The 23,435-nt window shown below is 41.2% G+C and overlaps 1 protein-coding gene across 6 annotated transcripts in view; it reads left to right on the forward strand.

The window, feature by feature from the left end:
* The window catches only part of LOC111870818 (prickle planar cell polarity protein 3), a 685,665-nt gene that overhangs the window by 518,311 nt on the left and 143,919 nt on the right, over nt 1-23,435 (forward strand). The window contains exon 1 of one of the 6 annotated variants that reach the window (XM_023863381.2): nt 22,672-23,307. The exons of the other annotated variants lie outside the window; for them this stretch is intronic. Within the exon in view, the coding sequence (XP_023719149.1) occupies nt 23,087-23,307 (221 nt within the window). The 5' untranslated portion in view covers nt 22,672-23,086. Of the gene's footprint in view, nt 1-22,671; nt 23,308-23,435 lie in introns of those variants that run through there. 6 annotated transcript variants of the gene reach the window in all.

Here is a 23,435-nt window from a genome sequence, read left to right on the forward strand (position 1 = left end):
TTAAGCACAATAGACCATTGTAGGTCGCAGTGCAAGGGCCGAGGAGGCCTACCCCTCATACAGTCAACCCAGGTCTTCATAGCGGTCCGAAAGAAATTAAAGGAGAGAGAAATATTTTTTTTTAGTGCCAGTCTTGTATGAGTTAAGTGATCAAAATAATTTGCGTAATGTCGTCGTATACTGTTTTTTATGTGACATTTCGTAAGGTTAAGACAAAATTAAACTTTCGTAGAAAGATAAACGTGCCCATAAACACACCACTTCTTTTTTTTTTCGGTTACAAACGCTGAAGTTAGTTTCCCCGAAGGAAGTGTAGAAAACGATTAAATACAAAATAAGATAAGGTTAAACAAGGAACATAAAGTTGTTTTAAATACGTGTATAGGCAGAGGAATTGCTCATAATCATGTCCTCCTCCAGTTGGGTTACAAATTTATTTCATGTGTGCTTTGTGCTTAATGAGAAGTTCTGCATTGTACAGAGCCATCATCCAAGTTGATGCCTCCTAAGCCAGTCAAGAAATTCCCTTTCTTTTTGCGGAAACAGGAAGTTCATCACCGTCTACACAAAAGCATGCCCTTGGACTCCGTCCTAAACCATTTACACCCTAATTGTATGTACCATTTCTCTGGGATCCAGTGTAGTGTTATCCTCTTATATAGGTTTAGGTCTCCTAAAAGTCGTTTTCACTTGAGGTTTCCTCGCGAGAATTCTGCATACAGTTCTCCTGTCCCCGATGCATGCTGAACATTTCGTACATTTATTCTCCCTGACAATATCTTACTAAGAAAGCAAGTTATGAAAGTGTTCACTGCACACTTTTCTGAATCTACTTCCCTTTCTCAGCTGTTTAAAAATCCCCTTTATTCTTCTTCAAATTATTTAATGCCTCTATATCAGATGCGGAATTATTTGGCTCTTGAGAGCGTAGATACAACACTGTAATTTGAAATGTGTAGTAGGATGGATGACTACCATCGGATAAAACTTAGCTAATTGAATTAAATTTTTTATATATTTAGGGTGTGATATCAGCTAGACTGTAGATTTCTTTGGTTTGAAGTCTTAAATTGCTGGATTTTTGTGTTTACAGTTACGAATATTCGGGTTTTATAGCAACAGGCAACCTGTTGATAGCCTGCTCAATGAGAACTCTTTACCTTGGAGTTAGTTTGATAGCGTAGTTTGTATACGGAAACATTACCGAAAAATTGTATGCAGGCCTTTCGTTCCTTTGCATGTGTTAGGCCAACATGTTATCACACCCAGTATTCTGGTGTTGAAATCCCAGGCCCTGAAAACAAATGAATAGTAAGAGAATAACGGTAGTAATTCGTCGTGTTTTCAAATCAGTTATTTATTGTACAGCTGCTGTGTAGCATGAGCGGATGGGCAACTGTCTAGGTGGCCCCACTTGTAACTGGAGTAGGCCAAGAAGGTTATCCATGATGTTGATCTTGGTGACAGTATTTTCATAAGTGAATATTTTAGTAAATAAAGTGATTAAATTTATTATGTGCTATTGGAATTCGATCCAGATAGGGAAAAATATTCTTTTTCCCCTTCGCCACTGTGTGCAGACCACCTCTCAAATCCACCCGAAGGTCCTTTATTTCCACGGTTAGGTCTGAAGGTATCGGAATATTAAACTGACCATTCTGTTGCCGAACTCTTGGAATTCATCCTCCTTGAGCCCCCTCCACCTTCAAAGCTTGTTACTCAGGCACAGATAACTCTCCCATTGCCGCCTTTTGAATATTCTGGTGTCTGGTATGTGCAGAAATGATTTTCCTTTTTATCAGTCAGGATCGCGAGTGATCACAGTCATCCCAGCAGAACAGAGTGTATCTGTAAGACACTCACATTGCCTGCCCGATTGATCATTTGTACTCGCTCTTAGATTCACTGATTTTTCTCTTCCCTAAAATGTTACTTCACCTTTGTCAGAAGTGTTAATTGTGACAGGACCTACCGCAAATATTTACAGCAGCGCGGTAGTTAAAATCGCGGAGTATGACAGCACTTCCCCATTCATCAGCCAAGAAAAGCAACTTTATTTAAGGTAAATATGAAGCAAGGAACTACAAAATAAAAAATGTTAATCGGTCGACATTCTAATTAAATTACCGTAAGCACTTTGTTAAAAGTCCACGTTACAAAATTGTTTTTTTTTTTCACGTTTCTTGAGCGACGCGCATAAAGCGGAATATATTCCATATCACATATAACAGTTATACCGCCATGACTCGGTTGTACGACCACTTCAAGGGTACGGCATGCCAGGAGTAGACAACCTTAGGGAAAATTTGTTTTATCTGCGTATTTTCTTTCCACACACGCTTAACCAGCACACCTGCTCTCCCCTATTAGAATCTTCATGTAAAGAAGGATGTCATAGTCACAGCACATAGCACGCATGACAAAGAAGAGAAATGCATAGAGAGTTTTGATTGGAAAAACCTGAAAGAAGACCATTGAGTAAACTAAACCTAGATGCAAGATCAATATTAAAGTTGATCTCAAAGAAATACGATGTGAGGGTATGGACTGGAGTCATACGGCTCAGGAGAGGAGCTAATGGCGGGATTTTGTGAACCCGGTACTGAACCTTCTGGTTTCATAAAGTTCTGGGGATTTCTGTAATTGCTGCGTTGTCTACTGGAGAGGGAGGACGCTCAGTGAAGTTAAGATACTTGCTCCGCCCACCTTCTTTCTTCCCCTACTTTTCACCATAGTCATTTATCACACGATTGTGATTTGTCATCAGCGGTCACAATATATCTTGACGTTCAGAGGCCGGGCACAGATGGGTGGGCTTTCTGTCTGCTGAGAGTAAACGTATTTGAAACCTCAACAGGAATTCTGGTTATCTTTCAGTAAGAGTGGGATTTTCATCTCGCACGCCTTTGCAGGCAACATGTAAATCGTAAGCCGGAGCGAACTCAAGAACACAACTTCGTGTTGTGTGTTTAGGAAAAGTTTCTCGTTTGACTTAGCATCGTGCCTTTAAGTCATGTAGAGGGTGGAGATGAAAGTCCGAGAGTTCTTAATGAAATTTCCAGACATGCACATGAAATTCACATTACAATATCTGATTTGGGTATTAGCCTCCAAAGTTACGTTCCTCTATCGCAGAAAGTTGGCCGTTGAGGAGATCGAGTTCCACAAAACTTGGCTAGAAGTATTTTGAAGGGATACCAAAATCGATAGCTGTAATGTTGTGCTTCTCACTGCAGGAGAATGAACCTGTTTTCTCGTCAGAAATGTGAGAGCAGATATTTAATCGAAGTTCAGCTTCAGTCAGTTGGATTGAAAGTTTTAATGGGATTACCGTAGTCACATAGGATCAGTAGAAGTAAACGTATGCGTTTCTTTTCAAAATCCAATCAGAAAATTGATCTCTTATTGCCAAAAGATACGGCCCTCAAATACATCTCGACAAAGCTTCATATGGTTCAACCATTAAGACTGAAAGCTTCAAAACATGTCAACAAAACTTGATGCATTTAAAAAATTCAGACTGAAAGCCTCAAAACATCTCAACAAAACTTGATACAGTTAAACAGTGGCTTTCCAATCAATATCCTATAATCATTCGCCCTCATTTGTGCTACATGCCCTGCCCATCTCATCTTCCTTGACTTGATCATTCTAATTATACTTGGGTAGGGGTACAAGTTATGAAGCTCGAAAGAAGTGCGTTAAGTATAATAAATAACTTTTTTCTTAATTCATAAATGTTATTTTTGTAGCTCCCAGTTGTATTACATTGCGATCTCCGTGTTATCATATTTATTATATCGACTCTTTGTAACTTTAAATGGAAGGATGCGTTTTGCTAATTCTTTTGAACTAAGAAGGTGATAAGTTTGAAAAGTCATTACTAAAAGAATTGCAAGTCTCTTTAATGGTGGGAATGTTCTGTATGCGGTGTCAGTTCACTTTTACCTTCTGGTTTATTCCTCGAATTCCAAGACGAATATTTTACATTGTAAACTTCCATTCGGAGCTTGGACCAGACGCTGACAGACAGGACTGAGTGGCCTCTGACACCTTGAACATTTACTACAGGGAACAAGTGAAATGGAATGATGGAATCCCTGTGGTCAGCCCTACAACGGGCTGTCAGACATTAACCCAGTCCTTTCTGACACATGTACATAGAAGTGAAACATCTGGAAGGTGTCTTCCTGCTTAAGCTTATGAAGTCAGTTCAGAATTGCAAATAATGCTTGTGGAAAATGCGTGCTTACTTTTCAAGTGCACTCTAATACTTGGGGTTGAGTGTTTCTTTTTACTAGAAATCTTGGGCCCTGAAAGAGGAAGTAACATATTCTCCTATGCGTTGTTATTTTTTATTTTGACACGGTGCTACACAAAAAAAAAAATACGTACATTGGATTGTAATGTTATATTTTAGCATCCTGTTGCAGTTGATATTAGAATTTACTTTTAGTTTTGTTTACCGACTGCTATGCAACAATGTCAGGATTTAAAATTACATTCTTTTAAAATTCGTCATTGCATTACGTGTTTCGGCTTACTCGGCTGTTATCAGGTGGAACTCCTATGCTTTCTGCGCTACTGTGATCGGTATTATTGCACTTATAATGCTTCTAAATGAAATGTTTCTTATGTTACAATCCACAGGTAGACAACAGGCATAACAAGAAGAGACCATATATGTGGCATAGAAGGAGGAACTACATTGCCTTCCTTTAGAAACGTTACAAATGCAAAAACACCATCGTAGTAGCGCAGTAGCGCAAATTTCAGCGCGCCCCACGACGGTCCAGTTGGCCGAAACGTATAGTGCACTGAAGAATTGTAAAAGGAAGTAATTTTGGACGGCAAACAAATACATCTGATTCAGCTAGTTCAGGATAAGTTAATAGTAAGGAATATTATCTTAATGGTACCTCAAGTTCCTTGTTGTAGGCACGTTAGTTAAAATGTTTTATCTCGATCTGTGTGGGAGTACGCCATATTTGGTTCCGTCGATGTAGATCTGGAGATTCATGGTAGTTATTCATGTCTTGTTTTTGTTTCAGGTGAGTGTTTTCTCTGTGGAAGACTGACGGCAACTTGTTGGCATGTAAGTGGAGAAACATAGAAGAATCTCTATTACATATTCCTGTATAATTTAATGCCCTTCCTTCATTAGCATAATCCGAGTAATTGTTTCGTGGAAAATCGTTTACGCGAGTATATTCAAGCTGGACCACTTTAGGATAACAGAATTTAAATAAACGTTTCCATCCGTTCTGCTACCCACATTTAGGAGCGTATTACAGTACAAATTTGTGGGTCCTTGCTCCTGTTCCTGCGACTTTTCCGTGGCGTTCCTAATTATATTTTCCACCAACCGTCGTCTACTGCATGTAGTGAAATGAATCCATAAATTGGCGCATTGTGAGTGCTTTCTTCTCTTGAGGAACCATTTTTTTCTTTCCTCATTAATAATTTTGGTTCATCCATTTTCCTCTTTTTTATTTTTAATGTTTATCGCCAATTATTTTTCTTTCCTGTCTTCTGGCCGTGCAGAGAACCAGAAAATGTATGTCAGAATATCCTGAACTTATTTCGATCTGTTGACTTTCGGAATGTACCATGCATCCTCCAGATCCTTCAGTTTTACCCTGAAGATGGTACCTCTTTAACCTCCGTAATCTTGATACCGCCATGAGAACCTCAAATAACTGAGTTGACTCTGATCAGTTGGCTAAGAATCGTTTGCGTGACAGCTGTTAGTATTCTCGAGCACCTGCACAGTTCACTTCTCCTAGCGGCCGTTCTTATGTCCATGTAAACCCCTTTTTAATAGTTTCGTGTGCAAGTGCAAACCTGGGATGTATGGCTCAAGACTGGTATAAAAAGACGAGAGCTGTTCCTCGAATTTATGTTACGTGCTGTTTTGTTGTGCTGTCCCTCGGATGCATGATGTTCACATTGCAGATAATCTCTCTAAGTCCCTTCAAGTTATAACAGTCGTGACTGGTTTCGGATATGATGAGTTCTTAACGTGATGTATCTGAGATCTTAAGATTCTTAATATTTGGTCTATTTTAAGTTACACGCATATACTGCAGATAAGTTAATTTTGTGCGTTAATTGTGATTATAATATGGAGTACAGGATAGATTGTTCGAGCTAAATAGGGACATACGTTTACTTACTTGCTAACTAAATCTGTAATTTCATAAGCTGAAGGTTCAGCGTCGGTAATACCAAAAGCAGCCACTGTATACGATTCTGACTCTGTTCCGTCCACCTTTCGTTCCCACAGTCTCTTCCTGACGTCTATCTTAATGTTAAGATTCTCTATCCGTCTCGGCTTTCAGAGTTACTGCTTTCCGAATAATTCCCTTGTGCCTGTCTTGTCTGCTCATATTTGTTATGTGCTATTTCCGTCTTCATTTCACTATGCTGACGACACTGGGTTATCTATAGGCCGACAACGACGACGATGATGATGATATGATGTCAGGAGCAACAACATGATCAGAAAGGTCGCAAAACATACATCAGTCTTGAGGAAATGTGTTTTAATGATATGGCCTTGTCCAATAGCGAGTTGTGTTGAAACTTTAGGTTTTATTATCAGAGTACTACTACTACTACTACTACTACTACTAATAATAATAATAATAATAATAATAATAATAATAATAATGTTGGTAAAGTTGTCCCTGTGCTCAACTAATTAATCACTACGCCGTGAAGACGTATGGGGGAGTGGATGTATGGAGCCACATTTTTTGACCTCGGCATTATCTGGAGGTGAGTGATCGGCTTCACGCTCCGGTCGCTTTACACCCGGGGAAAGACCCCCCCCCCCATATCCATTGCTTAGGAGGTTGGGTGGACCCCAGAGCCGGGCTGGAAGAATTGGAGAATAATAATAATAATGCAATTATTTATGTATTTACATGCTTTGTAGCCCAAAGGCCAATGAAGGATGAGCAAAAGAGAGGAGTAGAAACACATAAACATGAAAATCAAGGCAGTTTGTATCAGTTAGATGACGATGATGATTATTATGGTGGTGGTGATGGTGGATGACGATGACATTGGTATGATGAGCTAGAGAGACAAGATTTTACCCTGACTTATTGACAGGATACCCCGTAATATGGCGCGAAGATATGAATATAATGATAATATACCAAATAAATTTAATTACATATTTGTACTGATTTTTATTATTGGAGCTTAGGAGACGTGCGAGAAATTGCACTTTGGTGAGCTGAAAGCGCCATGTTTGTATTCGCGCCACGTGTTGCACTTCAACCTTGTGTCCGATGTGTTCAATGACTACACTTGCGTGTTTACTTAAGTCACCGCGCAGACGAAGAATGCTCCTTGGTGACAAAGTACTTAACAACTATTGCTTTGTTGTGTACACAGAACACCTCAATGAACCCTCGATCTAATGGCTAGCAGAAACACCAGCTGCACGTTTATTAGCTGCTAGAACCGGTGTCAGTGATAAGAATCACTCTTGTCTTCCATCTTGCCAGCTTCATCTCTGTAACTGGAACACAGAACGCCGCAGCTCTATGTACGCATCTTTGACGATTTCCATTAAAGTTAGCTACACGCAGATTTTTCTTGTACTCAAACACCACGGCATGAAAGGCGTATATGGCGTGTAGAGATGAGTGGGCAGCAACACGATCAGACAGATTTGTGTACGGAAAGACAGATCATGTGCCCATTTAATGAGTAGCTGGATGGGCCTCAGAGTCCATCTGCACTTGATGGTGAGTAGAATTTCTGCCTTTCTGGTTATCGAATCCTTGTTTTGCAGCCCTTGGCTTTAAGTAAGAAAAGAACGCCTCGTATGGAGATCATATCTGTTCGTCTGTCTGATCTTAAGCGTTGTGCAGATTTCTTTAAAGAAACCTAATGGGGCGCATTCACTATAGTTCCCATTTTCATCCGTGTTGACTAAAATTGAAATCTGTTTTGCTTAAGGCCATAAATAAATGCGTTTATCGAAACCTATATCATATATCATTAATCATATTTTGTAGACAGACTGTATATAAGCATAATGAACCGCAGCGAACACTATTGGCACTGGGTCACTGGGAATTTTTATGTACTGCACTATGGAGTGGCTGTGTAGCCTTTCCAGTGTTGTTCAGGTGAATCCCACTTCCGACAGCAAATTGTCACGTGTAGGGGAGGGGGTACCTGTGACTAATAATTGTGGATTCTGGATTGGCTGATTAGTTTTATTTGATGTTTGTATCACAATTACACTTAATTATAGCACTTCACTCATTGTCTACACTTCTGAACTCTTGACTTCACTTCTAAGATTTGCCTTCCTTCTGAACTCTTGATTTCACGAATGCATACTGTTTCATATCTGCGGTAACTGCCTGCCTAAGCACGCGTTACCATGGAAACACCTATATGCCTAGTCGACTGTTTTCACGGAAGTCGTATGTAATAATCCCATGGTGAACCGTTGTCACGGGAACGTATTAATACTCGTTGCCCAGGAAATCAACTTTGATCTGAATCCACTATTCCGGCTTTCAGGCATCACGTCACAATAGAATACGAGTTCGTAGTTTGGGAATCCTCATAACTGATATGTGTCATAAAGTGAAGATTCATTGTAGGCTTTTTTGTTTTCTCTTGTACTTAATTTTCTTTCGTTCCCAATTTTATAAACAATAGGCAGTATAAAAATTCATTATCGTTATTTATTACGTAGCTGCGTCTTTCTTTGCACCAAATCTCCGAAATCTTGAGGCGCAGGACGTTGAACTATAGCGCACGAATACACGTATAAAACCTAATGAGGTGTAATGTGCGTTGGCTACCACTGAAAGTACTGCGAGATGCCTAGCGGTGCTTCTAGCTCGTTTCCAGTCGTCCTCCATGTATTGAATTCCATGTCTCGATGGGGGTCGGGAGGAGTCGGCTTGCAACAGACACTACCAATAATCTTTACAGTGTTGTGCTAACCAACATGTTTAATGCAGGGTAGCGCCACGGTTACAACGTAATGACCACGGTGATCCATCTGCAGGTGAACATTATGAAGGATTCTCTCCACTTTGCATCAACGATTTTTACCATCTTGGAATATCGTACGAATATTCTGTAACACAAGATGTACCAAGCGCTCTTAGAATAAGTGATCTCCTTTACAAATCTACATGCATAAAATTCGTGTATGATATATGTTCACTTAGTTCTGTGTAACATATAATTAGAGGAATTGTATTGTATATGATTAATGTGGAATACCAGTGTTGCTGGGCACGCGGCAGCATAGTTGGTTGATGGGCTATGCTACAAACCGGAAGGTCGCAGGTTCAAGTCCCGATGAGGACGTTGGATTTTTTCAATCGACCTAATCCTTCCAGCCGCATTATGGCCCTGGGGTCGACTCAGCCTCTAACAGAAATGAGTACCAGGAATTAATTAAATAATTTTCCTGGGGAGTAAAACGCGGCCGGCGCGTAAGGCTGAGAACCTTACCGCCATCTGTGAGCCGATTGTCTAGATAATGTGGGAGCCTCAACGTCTCACAACCCTATGGGCCTTCACGGCCTGGTACAGGGATAGCTTTACTTTTACCTACCATTGTTGCGAGGAAACAAAATGTGACAACACAGTAATGAATTGCCACGTAGACAATTGGATGAAGATACCTTGAAGCCTAGTAGTGACCGCTTAGCTCAGTTTTGTTCTTAATTGTTGATGGTTGATTTTCCTCTTTCCCACAGCGAGAAAAAATGAATATCTGCAGTGGTGTCTTACATAAGGGTTAAACACAGGAAGTGGTACGTTTGTATATTTATTCCGTAAATAAGGTGATTGGAAACATTGACACAGTGTTTCCAATATTGTTATTCCATATTATGTACAGTGTTGTGCCATTGGCGTAATTTATATGTCCCAAGGAAATATATTCTAGCTTACTGCAACATTTTTAAAATTAAAATTTTAGAAATAAATTCTCACCTATGTACAATGTACAAATGTTATGTATTCCGTACGTATCACACTTTCGGTACTGTACCTCTTAAGCAGTGGTATGTATTCACGAGCTGTTGAGGAGTTATCTGTTACGACTGATTTTTAGAGTTTAAAGCAAATATTCTCGGATGTATGATATTACTACTCTATGGTAGAGGAATTTGTCCTGCTACTGTCTTACTGTCTCTTGCAGCTCGAGTTTCAAATATATATTTGGAATATTTTCCGCTTTACAGAGGCAACGTGACGGCATGGAAATCTAAATGTTCTTGTTCGTGACACGACTGTGAAGACTGTTGTCCAAAGCTCCTTCAGGTTCAGAACTTCGAACGTTGTACCGCTAAGTCCTGTGAAGAGCACTTTCACAAACAGAATTTTGCCGCGGGAGTATACAGAGAGTAGACCTCACAACGAACTTCTTGCTGGTGCATTCCATCAAATGATCTCTGCTTCAACCTTCCGCCCCACGGGTCTGGTTTTATCCCTCACAGTACACTGCTCTCCCTGTCCTAATCGCTGCTACACTGTGCCTTTCCAAAAGATTAATATGAAATTGATTGTGTTTCTTGCATAGATGTAACATAACGAGTGACTTCGCAGTTTGGACAGGCTACCAGGTACTCTTGCAAGGTACAGTTGTCCCTCAACTTAATTACGCACTGCGCCGTGAAGTAGTATATGAGAGTTAACCTACAACCCCGCACATTCTTAACCTCATTAGTACTGGGTAGAGAAGAGTGATCAGCTTAATGCTCCGATCTCTTTATTTTCGCAGAAAGAGACCACGGTACCAACTGAATAGGACGCTGTGTGAGACCCGGAGCCTGTAAAGATGTGACGGCGAAGAAACAAATCCTTGACCCTGCTAAGAATTGAATCCCGGTTGTCCGGCTGAATTTATTAAGTTTCTAAGCACTCTGTTATAAAATGCTCATGGTTCGTGATGTGTGCCAGCAATCCACTTCCTTTCTGAGTCATTATATGTACGACAGAGGACAACATGCTTTGGCAAACGGTGAAACCTTTAGCTTGTTACAGTTTCGTAGCTTATCTCTTCATTGAAGTGAGTTAGTGTTCTGTACCAGCATTGAAGTCTCCTTATCTTAATAACATTATATACGTATGTTCTTATTAATGTTTTATAGCTTTCATCAACTCGTGCTACTTAAAGTAAAGATTTGAGGTTACACTTGACACAGATATTTATTCTTTACTCTTTTTATGTACGATATTATTAATTCAGTTACTGTGAGTTTGTATGAATTGAGAGAATACGGACGTTATGACTATCCTGATAGAATCGGGAGCGATTGTTGTAGGTTTTTATCCTTCTGGAGGGTGCAACACGGCTGAAGGACAAGAACATTTTATATTCAATGGAAAGACTTCGATATTGGTTTGTTTCTGTCGGTGTAGAGGTATAATTTCAAACGCTGTAAAATGCGGTTGTGAACGTCGAATTCTCCTTTGTATGGTTTGAGGTGTTCACATCGTTGGTTATGAAGAACTCTATCATCTGGAACATAATATCTTGTAGTCCGTTTTGAAAGTTATCTCTGCTTGCCAACTACTTTCGCGCAGGTTTTTCATTAGCTTGTTCTTCAACAAAGAAGATGGGGGCGACATGTTACTTCAAAACGTACGTTGATTTTCAACGGACTACACGTGTTCTGTCCTCTTCTTTGAACTATCCTAGACACGAATTTATCCAATGATTTTCTTGCTCTTCTTTTGCTAATTTTCTTGTGTCTTAAATTGTGGAGGTGAAAAACAGTTGATTTGGTTCATACGCCTGAGGGTCTCCCTTTCTGCTGAGAAGTTTACTCGCATTTAATGATGACTATTCTTTCTGTCATCACAGCTAATGAAAGACTAGATATGGCACGGGTGCATAGAAGAAGTCTATGGCGCAGACAAAAACCACGTGACGCTCCAAGACGAGCTGTGCGACAGAATATTGCTTGAGGGCTACTGTAAAGAACACAGAGTTGATGAATATAAATGATCATGATATTTTGATGATAGCTCTCACTGACAGTTGTGAACTTGAGAAATGGAGATCGAGTGGGTCGTAAACAAAAAGATCCTTCGTTAATCATGAAAGTACTTATGACAATAACGAAGGACATTAACAGATCTAAAATTAAAATGCAGATAAAGTCAGCAACAGCCAACGCTAATTTCTTGGGCAGTACGTCCAGAATGTAAACTTTGTATACTATACGTCGAGTGTATGTGCGTCTATGTGTGTTCGTACTTCAGTCCTGTAACCGTAATGTATAGATTTCCGAGCTTACCTTGTGGCTAATGCATAGATCCCAGCAGTTTATGTGCGCCTAACCGTTGAAGTATGATGTAACGGTGATTACGAATTCCGCTGTCGATTTTTCCGCATGCCTTTCCCGTCTCTCACCTTTGGAACGTACACCGAACACCGCCATGGCATATATCAGACGTTAAACTCTTCCGGTTATAAGACCCACCTTCACTGATATCCGGTCGTCAGGAACAAAATTGAAATACTGTCCTATCGACTCATTCCTACGTCCGTCCTTATCAGATGGACAGAGAGTAAAATGGCCGTAGGTCAAGCCTTATAAAATACCACAGAATACGATTTTCTGACTCCCGTTTTATGTAATTATCAACGGTAATTAATACAAGTAACAGAATTGTTAAACTACTTAGTGCTTTCTACGTACAGCTACTAAAATAAAGTAAAGGTATCCCTGAAATAGGCTATGGAGGCCCATAGGGTTGTGAGACGAGGTTTCCACACTTTCTAGACAATCGGCTCACAGATGGCTGTGAGGTCGTCAGGCATACGCTCCGGTCGCACTTTACCCCCACGAATATTCCTGGTACTCATTTATGTTAGAGGCTGAGTCGACCCCAGGGCCATAGTGTGGCTGGAAGGATTAGGTAAGTTGAAAATTCCACCTCGTCGGGATTCGATCCAACGACCTTCTGTCTTGTAGCGTAGTGTCTCAACCAACTACGCTGCCGCGTGCCCCACACATACAGATACTAGGAGATTTTAAATCCACCACCTGATGGAAAAAAACAAAGGTGCAGAACCTCTGATACTGAAGTCCGCCACTGAATACAATTCTGAGTCAGTTGCATTGATCTCTTATCCTCACAAATAATTTATGAAAGATTCATCTTAATGCTCTCCTTACATTTTCCATTGGTCTTCGGGGTGGCTGCAGTCTCTGGAAGGTATTGTACTTCGGATTGTTTGAGTCTTCGTTTGTTTAACATTGCTCTTACTACTGTACATGTCATATGATATAAAAGGGAGAGTATCTCTGAATGGTGAATTGGTGTGGATGTGGAAGGGATCAGTTGTCGTAGTTTTTAAGATACGATACCAACATTTTTCGCGATGAACTCGGTTTGCGATCATAGTTCATTTTATTTTGCTCACTTACTTATGACGCAGTGCGAAAAGCGAAAACATCATCTGAGTGTCTGAAACAGAGATGGGTTGTACAACTAGAGATTACATTTAAACGGACCTCTTTGATTGGCTTTTCGTTTCATGATTTCATTTTGCCACAATTAGAATTGTCTAAGTTCAGGCTGAGGTTGCAAAGATTTTCAAGGGCCTGGGGCAGAATTATTTCATCATTCTGTCGTCCCCTGTTTGGGAGCCAGAGGCCATTTGTCCGCTTAATGAGGCTAGCCCTGCAATTACTATCAATTACACTAGCGCCACCTTTAGTTCCACATTATAGGCTAATGTCCTCTTATTTTGCCAGTCCCTTTTTGCATAGCAGCATATAAAAAATTAATAATATATTAAGAGCTTTTGCTTCATCTTTTCGCATTTTCCCACCAGAGAGATAGTACGAGTATCTAAGACGTATCGAAAGGTCTCTGATTGAAATTCTGGCGCCAAATACCCCTTCAGGGCCGTGCCATAGCTCAAGCGGTTAGTCGCTGACTTCCCACCGCGGCGGCCCGGGTTCGATCCCGGGGGCCTGGTCAAGTGGGATTTGTGGTGGACAAAGTGGCGCTGGGGCAGGTTTTCTCCGAGTACTTCGGTTTCCCTTGCCAATCTTCATTCCACCAATTGCTCCACAATCACCCTCACCTGTCATCTGGGGCTGGTACAGTAGGCCAGAAATAGCCGCAGTACAAGGGACTTAGTTCCACCCCAGTAGAAATAAAAAAAGAGACCTATTTTCTCTTAATGAGCCAGAAATGTCTTAAAATAGTAGAGCACTAGTTTTATATGTTTCTCATGGGAAGGTTATGGAACTCGAAAGTTCATTACTGTAGTGACAAGATCCCTCCATTGGTCCCTGCCCCGAGCGAGATCAGTCCAGTCCATACCCTCCATCCTTCCATCCTATCTCTCCAATAGCAATTTTGAGCACACTTTCTTTGTTTTTAGAAGATAAAAATAGGCGTATGGGGTCACCATGCTGCCTGTATCTGAGTCCCACATATTAACTTTTGAATGCCTGAAACAATCTTTATGAAACTTCGTGTGTATATCATGGCAACGGAGCCCATTTGAATGGAGTAGTCTGCGTGCCTGTTGCTAGGCAACGACTCGGTAAAGACTTTACCACAGCAACATTAGAAGAATTATAGGACGCGTCGTTTTATGTGCGGTTCGTGTCGTATCAAAGGAGAGTCTGTGGCTCTGTCGTAAGTCCCTCCTGGCAAATGTCGGGATTGTACCTCGACTTGCTTCTAACCACGTCCTACCAAATCATTTCCTCAATCATCCTACCGGTCGTCGAAGTATCGTCTAGCTACTGACATCCTCACAGAATTGCGCACAAACCCCTCACCCTCCAGCAGGATGCCAAGGAAATGTAACAGACGCCGAACCAGTTGGACGGCAAGGAATGCTGTAGTAGAACTCCTTCATTATAATGGTTCTGAAGAAGGAGAGTCGGCAGAGGCAGGTAGCCTCTCCCTCTTCCACTGAATACTGCTTCTTGAACACGACCGGAAGATGAGCTGTAAAGCATAATTGCACGCTGCCTGTACACTGTAAGCAGGGGTGTACAGTGTTCGAAAATCGAAGTTCTCACAGCACTGAACGTCAAAATTGTGGTTTCTTGTGTATGGCGTCGCGTAGTTTGTTATGTGGATATAATAGTTTCGGAGGAACCAGCTGCGCTCATCTTCAGGGTAGAAGAAAAATCTTAAGACATTCTGGGTTTTAGGTTCTCGCAGAGATGGTCTATGAAGAGATCTGAATTCTGGGATATAATGCCGTGTTGTGTGATAGAAGGTCAACCAACGTTACGGAGGACTATGTCACCTCCATCTTCAGGGTCGAAAAATAAGCCAAGCAAGAAACCAGCGTAAAGATGGTAGCGGGTAGTTGTTTGCTTATTCGACCTTGAAAATGGAAGCTACATGTTCTTTCCATATGTCAGTTGACTTTCAGTGGAACAAATGACGCGTGCCAGAAGACAGAACTCTTCTTAAATAAGAGATGTTAAACCTTGTATAAATCACGTCTAAGGATACACATACATTGAGTAGACAACCCTACTGAAGAAGATCCCCGTATGCTCAACAAGATGTCCGGTATGGCAACTTTGGTATTCACCGCATGCTGAAACGAAGAGTGTAGTAACCTTCTAAAGTAGGCCGCGCTATAGCTCAAGCGGTTAGTCGCTGGCTTCCCACCGCGGCGACCCGGGTTCGATCCCGGGCCTGGTCAAGTGGAATTTGTGGTGGACAAAGTGGTGCTGGGGCAGGTTTTCTCCGAGTACTTCGGTTTCCCCTGCCAATCTTCATTCCACTAATTGCTCCACACTCACCCTCACCTATCATCTTGGGCTGGTACAATATACCAGAAGTGACCGCAGTACAAGGGACTTTGTCCCACCCCAGTAGCAAAAAAAAAACCTTCTAAAGTACTGTCTCTCTGCTTTGTGCAAGAATTCTTGGTCCAGGATTTTGTATCTGTAATGTAAATGTAATGATGTCCCTGTGCTTACCTAATTAAGCACTACGCCATGAAGGCGTATGGGAGAATGGATGAATAGCTCCACATTTTCTTGACCTCGTCACTATTTGAAGGTGTGTGATCAGCTTCACTCGCTGGCCGCATTATCCCCTGGAAAGAGTCCCTGATACCTATTGGATAGGAGGCTGGTCGGGCCCTAGAGCCGGTCTGGACGACATGGAGAAGAGAAAATTCTTGACCCTACCGGGACTCGAACTCCGACCCGTCGGTCATCAAACCCGTAGCCAGTCGCTATGCCGACTGAGCTATCCCAGCTGGCCTTTAAAATCTGTAAGATCCTGAATTTGTGTAAATCACGGGCGCTCTTTTCTTATTCTTACCAGTTCAGCTTTCTGCAGTCCTTCATTCCATTAATATGCAGCTGATGAAACAAGGCCCGACACTACAACGTTTAATACATGTGATATGAAAATAAGATAGCTCAGTCAGTAGATAAGATGTCGTGAAATGCACGACAGGGTTCAGTTTCCTGATATATAAGTGATTGTCAGCGTTTATCATGGCTGGATTTCTATATGGGATACTGGAGACTGTTTCCCTGGCGATAAAGTAGTCGGAACGCGAAGCTAACCGCTGGCGTACATTTCCGAGGTCTGGCAAATATTGGGCTTGCCGCACCCTTCCTTCTTTTCTCCAATTTGGCCGCGAATTAATGAGTGCTGTCCACATCGAAACAGCATTGACCGACAGTTCGTGTCAGTTGTATCCGCCCCTGAAGCAGCAGTGGTCGTCCCGACACTGATGAACGCAGGAGGCGTGCGACGTCACTCTTTAACTTTCTGGGTTTACATGGAGATCTGGCAACAATGCCTCGGTTTTCCGCACGAACCAGGGCTTCTACGTTACATGCAGGGATAATTAAATCACGACTCAAATATAATCACTGGACTCTTCACTGTACAGTTAACTGAGGAAAATGTATGTAGACGTTGTGCGATTTCACGATTACTGTTACCGAGCATGTTGGTCTAGAAGTAACGTGGTAGATTTGTGTTCAGGAGGTGCTCGGTTCGAATCTCGGCCTAGACACCGGCTATCATAAGGGTTTTCATTGTTTTCATTTACCTCAGTTTCTCCGGGGCACGAGGTAGCGTAGTTGGTTGAGGCACTTTGCTACAAGCCAGAAGGTCGCGGGTTCAAGTCCCGATGAGGTCATTGCATTTTTTTTTCAATTAACCTAATCCTTCCTGCCGCACGGGTCGACTCAGCATCTAACAGAAATGAGTACCAGGAATATTCTTGGGGGTAAAGGGCGGCCGCCGCGTAGGGCTGACAACCTTGCCGCCATCTATGAACTGATTGTCTAGAAAATGTGGGAACTTTAACATCTGACAACCCTATGGGCCTCCACGGCCTGCTACAGGGATATATTGACATTTTTTTACCTCAGTTTATCCAGAAAAATGTTGGGATAGTACCTCTTTATGGCCACAACCGTTTCCTTTCTTATCCTTTCCAAATTCATCATTCGTCAGATATTCCACCGTCCGACGGTTGGTAGGCTTGGTGCCAAAAGCCTCGTTATGTGACCCATAAGAGAAGTGTTACTGTTTTATGGAAAGCGACGCGATGTAATTTAGGAAAGTTGATGAGTTTTGTTTTGATATCCCTGTCCATGGCAAAGCTGTAGGACTCAGCACATAACTTACTCTAGCTAGACCGTTGTTTCGATCAGGTGTACAATGATATGATGAAAGCTTTATGAATAACAACCAAGTGTTTTGGAAAGTAACGGCAGACTAAAGAAGTTGGAACACCATATGCCGCCGCTGAACTAAAAATATTGAACTGTTTCTTTGTAGGAGTCGTAGAAGTAAAACTCCACGCTTTATAAAATTCTTTTGTACAAAGTGATCGCTCTAGTCTCATGTTTTCATTTGATATGTTGGATGAGCCCCCAAAGTAAGAGTCCTCTAATGCGCAGTTGTGGACACTGAAACGAACCATACAAAGCGGATGTTTTCTTCAGGCAGCTGAGTGTCTATCGAATTCGAAAGACATACCCTGCACCGTGAGTTGTGCAGCCTACTGTCGTACCCTAGTTCAAGCCAAATGGTGAAACAGTGCCTAATTAAAAGAATAGCTTCGATGTCCGTGTAAATGCGAGGTAGATTCCGGTGTAATCTGGTGTAACGGTAAGTTGTTCTCTTCGGTTTCCAGATCTAGCAATGAAATTACACATGCCGATTGTTACAGTCTGTTTTCGTGCCAGGTGTTCATGGAACAAATTGGGTTTTTCTAGGAATCGTACAAATGAGGTTGATGTCCTTCGTTGTGCTGAAGTATAATTCTCCAACCATGACATCTGTTGGCCTTTACAGCGAAGTTTTCTACTTAAATGATGACAGGCAATGCAATATACACACAGTAACAACAAGTTCATAGACAAAAATACTGAAGAAATGTTATCGGCATGGTGAGTTCTAACTTCTGGGTTATAACGCCACTTAGTCCTTTGAAAGTCGACCGACGTTTTGGAGGAACCTGTCGCTTCCATCTTCACAGTCTAAGAATAAGCCAAGCAAGAAGTCAGTGGGGAAACAGATGGCAAGCAGATTCTGCTTTCACGCTGGTTTCTTACTCGGTTTACTCTTAGACCCTGAAGATGGAAGTATTATGTTCCTCCGAAACCTCGGTTGACTTTCAACGATCTACAAACACCACATATACACGGTGCCAAATCCCAGAAGACTGCTTTCTACATGGCTTTATGTCGCAGAATATAGCAATTTTCATAACCATCGCTGTAAGAACCTCGAATCCTACGCGGTATCAACATATTTTCGAATTTGACATTACTTTGAAAGTGTGTGCTATGAAGAAGAGTGCAGAAAGACACGAGGCTACGCGCTGTCGCATCTCAGAAAACAGACCGCCGGGAGAACCTCAGTTTCACATAATATTTCGTGCGAAATTCGTAGATATGACTGTCAGTTACCATATAATTTGGCATCAGCTATATAGTCCTGTACCTCTTGGTCTCATTGTTTTCTGTGGCCACAAGAAATCTTAGAAGGATGCTTAATATCAAACCTTTTTTATAGTAACTAAGGAAACACAAAAATCGACAAGTTGTAACCGTTTTTTACAGAATATATTGTGTTGTGTACATACTCTTCCAACGGTATATACGTTTTTGGGCAGTCGGCAGTAGGTACTGAACTGGAGTTCATATATGTGTGAAACTCGACTATCTGCACCTCTTGCCGTTGATATTAACACTTATTTATATTACTACTATTTGCCGAGCTGCAGACTTCATTTTATCGCTAGTTGTTTAATCACGACGCAGCCCAGTTAAACCACAGACCGTCTACTGCAGTAGTTTCGAAACTTTGTATAATGATGCCCCCTCGGCTTAGCTAAGATTTCATCCCCCCCCCCGTGTTAACTTTGTGTGTCTGTAATTTGAACACTCTTCCATTTCCCATTCTAATTTTTTTTTCAGTTAATTTTTGTGACGATTTTATGAATGTCACATTTTGAGGATTACAATTCATTTAGTTTTAAGTTTCCTGAAATATTTCGCGCTCCACATTACAAATTAGTCGCTGGAGGGTGGGGGTGCACTGCACAATTTTAGAACACAGATCTGCTGTAAGACGAGTTATTCTTGGCAATTGCGCAAGAGGAAGTTACGGAAGCCTTTTGAAAATATTTCTATTTGCGGGGATGTGAAATCCCGAACTCCGAATTAATAGCGGAGGCCCGGTGTTGTTACCAGCCGTTTCAATCCCTGATAATTGTACGAAGTAACAACTGCAACATACAAACATCTCAGTACTCGAATGCTTATGTTGGATGTGAGGTTTCCACAGCAGTGACCATGAAGAGGAGCATCTTCATGTTGTTTGCTCTTCGACCCTGAAGATGGACGCAGTACGTTCCTCTTAAAAGTAGATAAACTGCTACCGGACTACACTGTGTCACCGTCCCAGAAGATAATGCTCTTCTTACAATACGTTCTTTGCAGTTTTTCCATACCTCATTGTTCTCGGAATTCACAAGAAACTAGTTATACAAATCTGATCGGCACTTGATATGCCGCACGTCATAACCAACTACATGAAGCAGGGTCCTTCTTCAAAACCTTATATTCACTTACCTACTCAAGAACCTGTCCACATGTTATGGAATCGCAAGTTCATGACAGTGCCCACAAAAGCTCACACCTGGCCCCTCTCTTTAGCCAGAAAATTCCAAATCGCATAGAAACGTAACTTATTATCGTCTCATGGATATACACAACGTCTGCAAATGTTTCGGAATAAAGTAGGACCTGCTACTCCGTAGCCTTTAACCCGCAAGCGAACTATACCGACCGAGCGACCGCCGCTTGTCGGCGAAGTTAGTGCTAACTTCAGCGGATAGAGGGGTGTCGCGTGGTCAGCGCAACGGATCCCACACGGCCGTTATAAAGTAGGACCTGTACAGTGGGTTTTGTATGTCTAATTAGTATTTGGTAAGGTGAGCGATGCTTGCAATGTGCAACGAAATTAGATTTTACCTTCGTATAAATTGTAAACTAGGGCGGTGAGAGTTCCTAGAGCATACGGTGAGGCGACAGACGGATCGGGTCAGTGTGAGAGCCACTATGAACTGAGAAGCAAGTTCGAGGGCTAATTCTGTTTCTCATTTGGTCGTGAGCTTATTAAAATTACCCTCCGTAACAAAATTTAATAGAATTCTCTGTAGTAGAATCAGCGATGAAAGATATTTNTGTGTTCACTTTATGCAGTCCGCACAAAGAACATGGGTTTCCCTACCTGCACCTGTACATGTGTGGGAATGTCTTAATCGATATGTTTCTAATGTAACTCTTCCCGTCCGGAGGTATAGCGTGGGAACTGTTTCCGGTTTAACAGCTACTCCTTTGCATTTCAGTCAACCTCCGAGTGAAGCACGTGGTAAGTTGTGTGTTTGTTTCATTTGTGTAGGAACGTATTTATCATTTAGTACAGTTTAATTTAGTAAATGTATAAATTGTATTTATTTTTGAACTCAGAGCTCTAATAAATATGAAATTCAAATTATTACATCAAGTTCCTATAATTAGAGCAGTGTAACTATATGTGCTGGGAATATAATAGTCACAGATAGACCAAAAAGAAAATACTTAATTTAAGCTGGGGAGCGTGAAAGGTCGAGATTAAGATGGAAGGACAAGAGTAGGATTAATTTTAAAGAAAAAATGAATGTGAGGTTTAGAGGTGAATTTGAATAACACAGAATCTTATCCATTGGCTAGATTATTTTGAGTCTTCTGGTTCTGGTACCAGGGAATTAATTGCCTGAAAATACAAGTTCGTGAGTCTGCATATTTAGGTTTATATTTAACATATCCTATGGCCGTTCTTCGGATAATGTGAAACACACTTCAATGAAAGAAAAATTGAAATTAAAGTATTCAAGTGCTAATGGAGATATATATGTCCGAAATACAAACACGTAAATTAGACTGTAAAATAAATGAATAAGTTATGAGTAACTTCGCAATCGGAGTCCTCCAAATTAGTTATCAGTTTTTATTTGGTTTATATTGATTAACGTGTTTAGTCGTCAGGAATAACCCTCTCCGCTAAATCGACTATAAATTCCCTTATCAGTTAACACGCAGACTATTTCTCTGCTAATATTGTTAGAGTAATGGGGGTTACGTAATGAGAAACTTCGTGATTTGTAGTATTATGTTCCTTTTATTATGAATTTTAAATGAATGGGAACACAACAGACTGGAGTGCGGATAGTAAGAAACGTGCAGAATGTTGTGTGGTAGACCTCTTTGGCAGAAGTATTTTGGAACACTGAGAGATATATAAGAGCCTAACTGGCTCCATTGACGATCCTTTATGATGAAATCGATGTCGAATCCGTCGAAATGTTAAACGGAACTCTTGAGTTAGGGGAGATTAGTCCGAAAATTTTCAGGGAGTTGAATATTATGACCGTGAGGTTCGACTTACTTGCATATGAAAATGTTCAGAAATCCTCGGACAACCATATATGTAAATCAGTACACCGCTGTGTGCAAGAACAAAGGAGCCGAATGTTCGAGGAGCCAGTGGGTCAGTGTAGCCGATGTTCTTGGTCTGGTTGTTAGAGCAATGGCCAGCCAGAAGGTAGCCCGAGGTGGTCGGTTTTACAAGCCTCGTCACTCCCAAAGACAAGTGAAGTCAGTTTGAGGCGTGGGTTCGCGCGGTGTGGAGCTACCTGGAGACGTTGCGTTGTGGAAGCCTCACAGGATCACGTGTTTCTATGGAATACTTCATTTAAAAAATAAAGACATCATTGCTTTAAATGGCTGTTTATCGTTGTTCCTGAGATTTATTTATTTACCTTAAAATGTGTATAATAAATTTAAATCGGTTAATAATTTATGTTCTTGATGACAAGTGAAATAGTGAATTGTAAAACTTGTTACTGCCGGTGGTTGAAGAGTTTATCTTGAAATTTGTGGCGTATTGTGGAAGTGTTTGTATTTCTCCACAAGTTCTTTAGTATTTAACGTGACCAGTGGTACGAGAAAGAACCGATAATGAGTGTTTATTGTAGCTGTACGTCATTTTAAAAATCCGGGTTCCTTATAAATAGTTTTATTTTCGTATTTCGTTTTGTTGGTGACCGTACCGTCTTGTTCTAATTTCTTGTTTAGATCTTTGTAATACAATTCAAATGGCTTTTGAGGTGTCGAATTAAAAATGGAGATTTTAAGTGCGTTTCTTCTCACAGCTAAAATATGATTGCATAAGGAAGCTATTGGAAGCCCCCAGTTTTGTATGTGTGTTTGTGTGTATGTGTGACAGAAGTGTTGAAGCACCAAGTTCAGAGTTTTTTTAACACTTCTGTATTCTACTGAAGTGAAGCGGGCTCTACGAATATTTAATTAAAATTTTCTCCAATAAAACTTTCAATACAATTCTTCTTTCACTGTTGTCTTAATATTATTAAAGCTTAACCTGCTATATGATTTAAAGTGATGTAGTGATCTGATGACGTCATTTTGGACATCAGTGATAACGGCGCCCGTTGAGGACGTCGGTAGTTCTGTGTATATAGTACTGTCTATTGCGTACCAAGATGGCTTCCAGGGCGAACGTGGTGAACTCGAACAACAACATTCTAATGTGCCGACATTGGTGGAAAGTTTGTTGGATATACGGGGACCAGGAAAAGTATTATCGGCAGCTATATGGACGCCGGACCACTGGCACAGCGGCGTTAACTACATCGACGCTGACGACCACGTCGACCACAGTGCTGACCCTCGCGACGCATGTGGAGCCCCTAGCCCTCGAAGAGTGAGTATCTCACTGACTTCGGCCATGGTGGAGTTTCTCAACATTTCTGAAACTCCAGAGCTCCGCTGCGGCTAATATTAGGGTTATTATCTTTTGGGTCATGATACAGGGCAGTTTCATGTAGCCAA

Source organism: Cryptotermes secundus, unplaced genomic scaffold (assembly GCF_002891405.2).
Source record: "Cryptotermes secundus unplaced genomic scaffold, Csec_1.0 scaffold499, whole genome shotgun sequence".
Lineage (NCBI taxonomy): Eukaryota > Metazoa > Arthropoda > Insecta > Blattodea > Kalotermitidae > Cryptotermes > Cryptotermes secundus.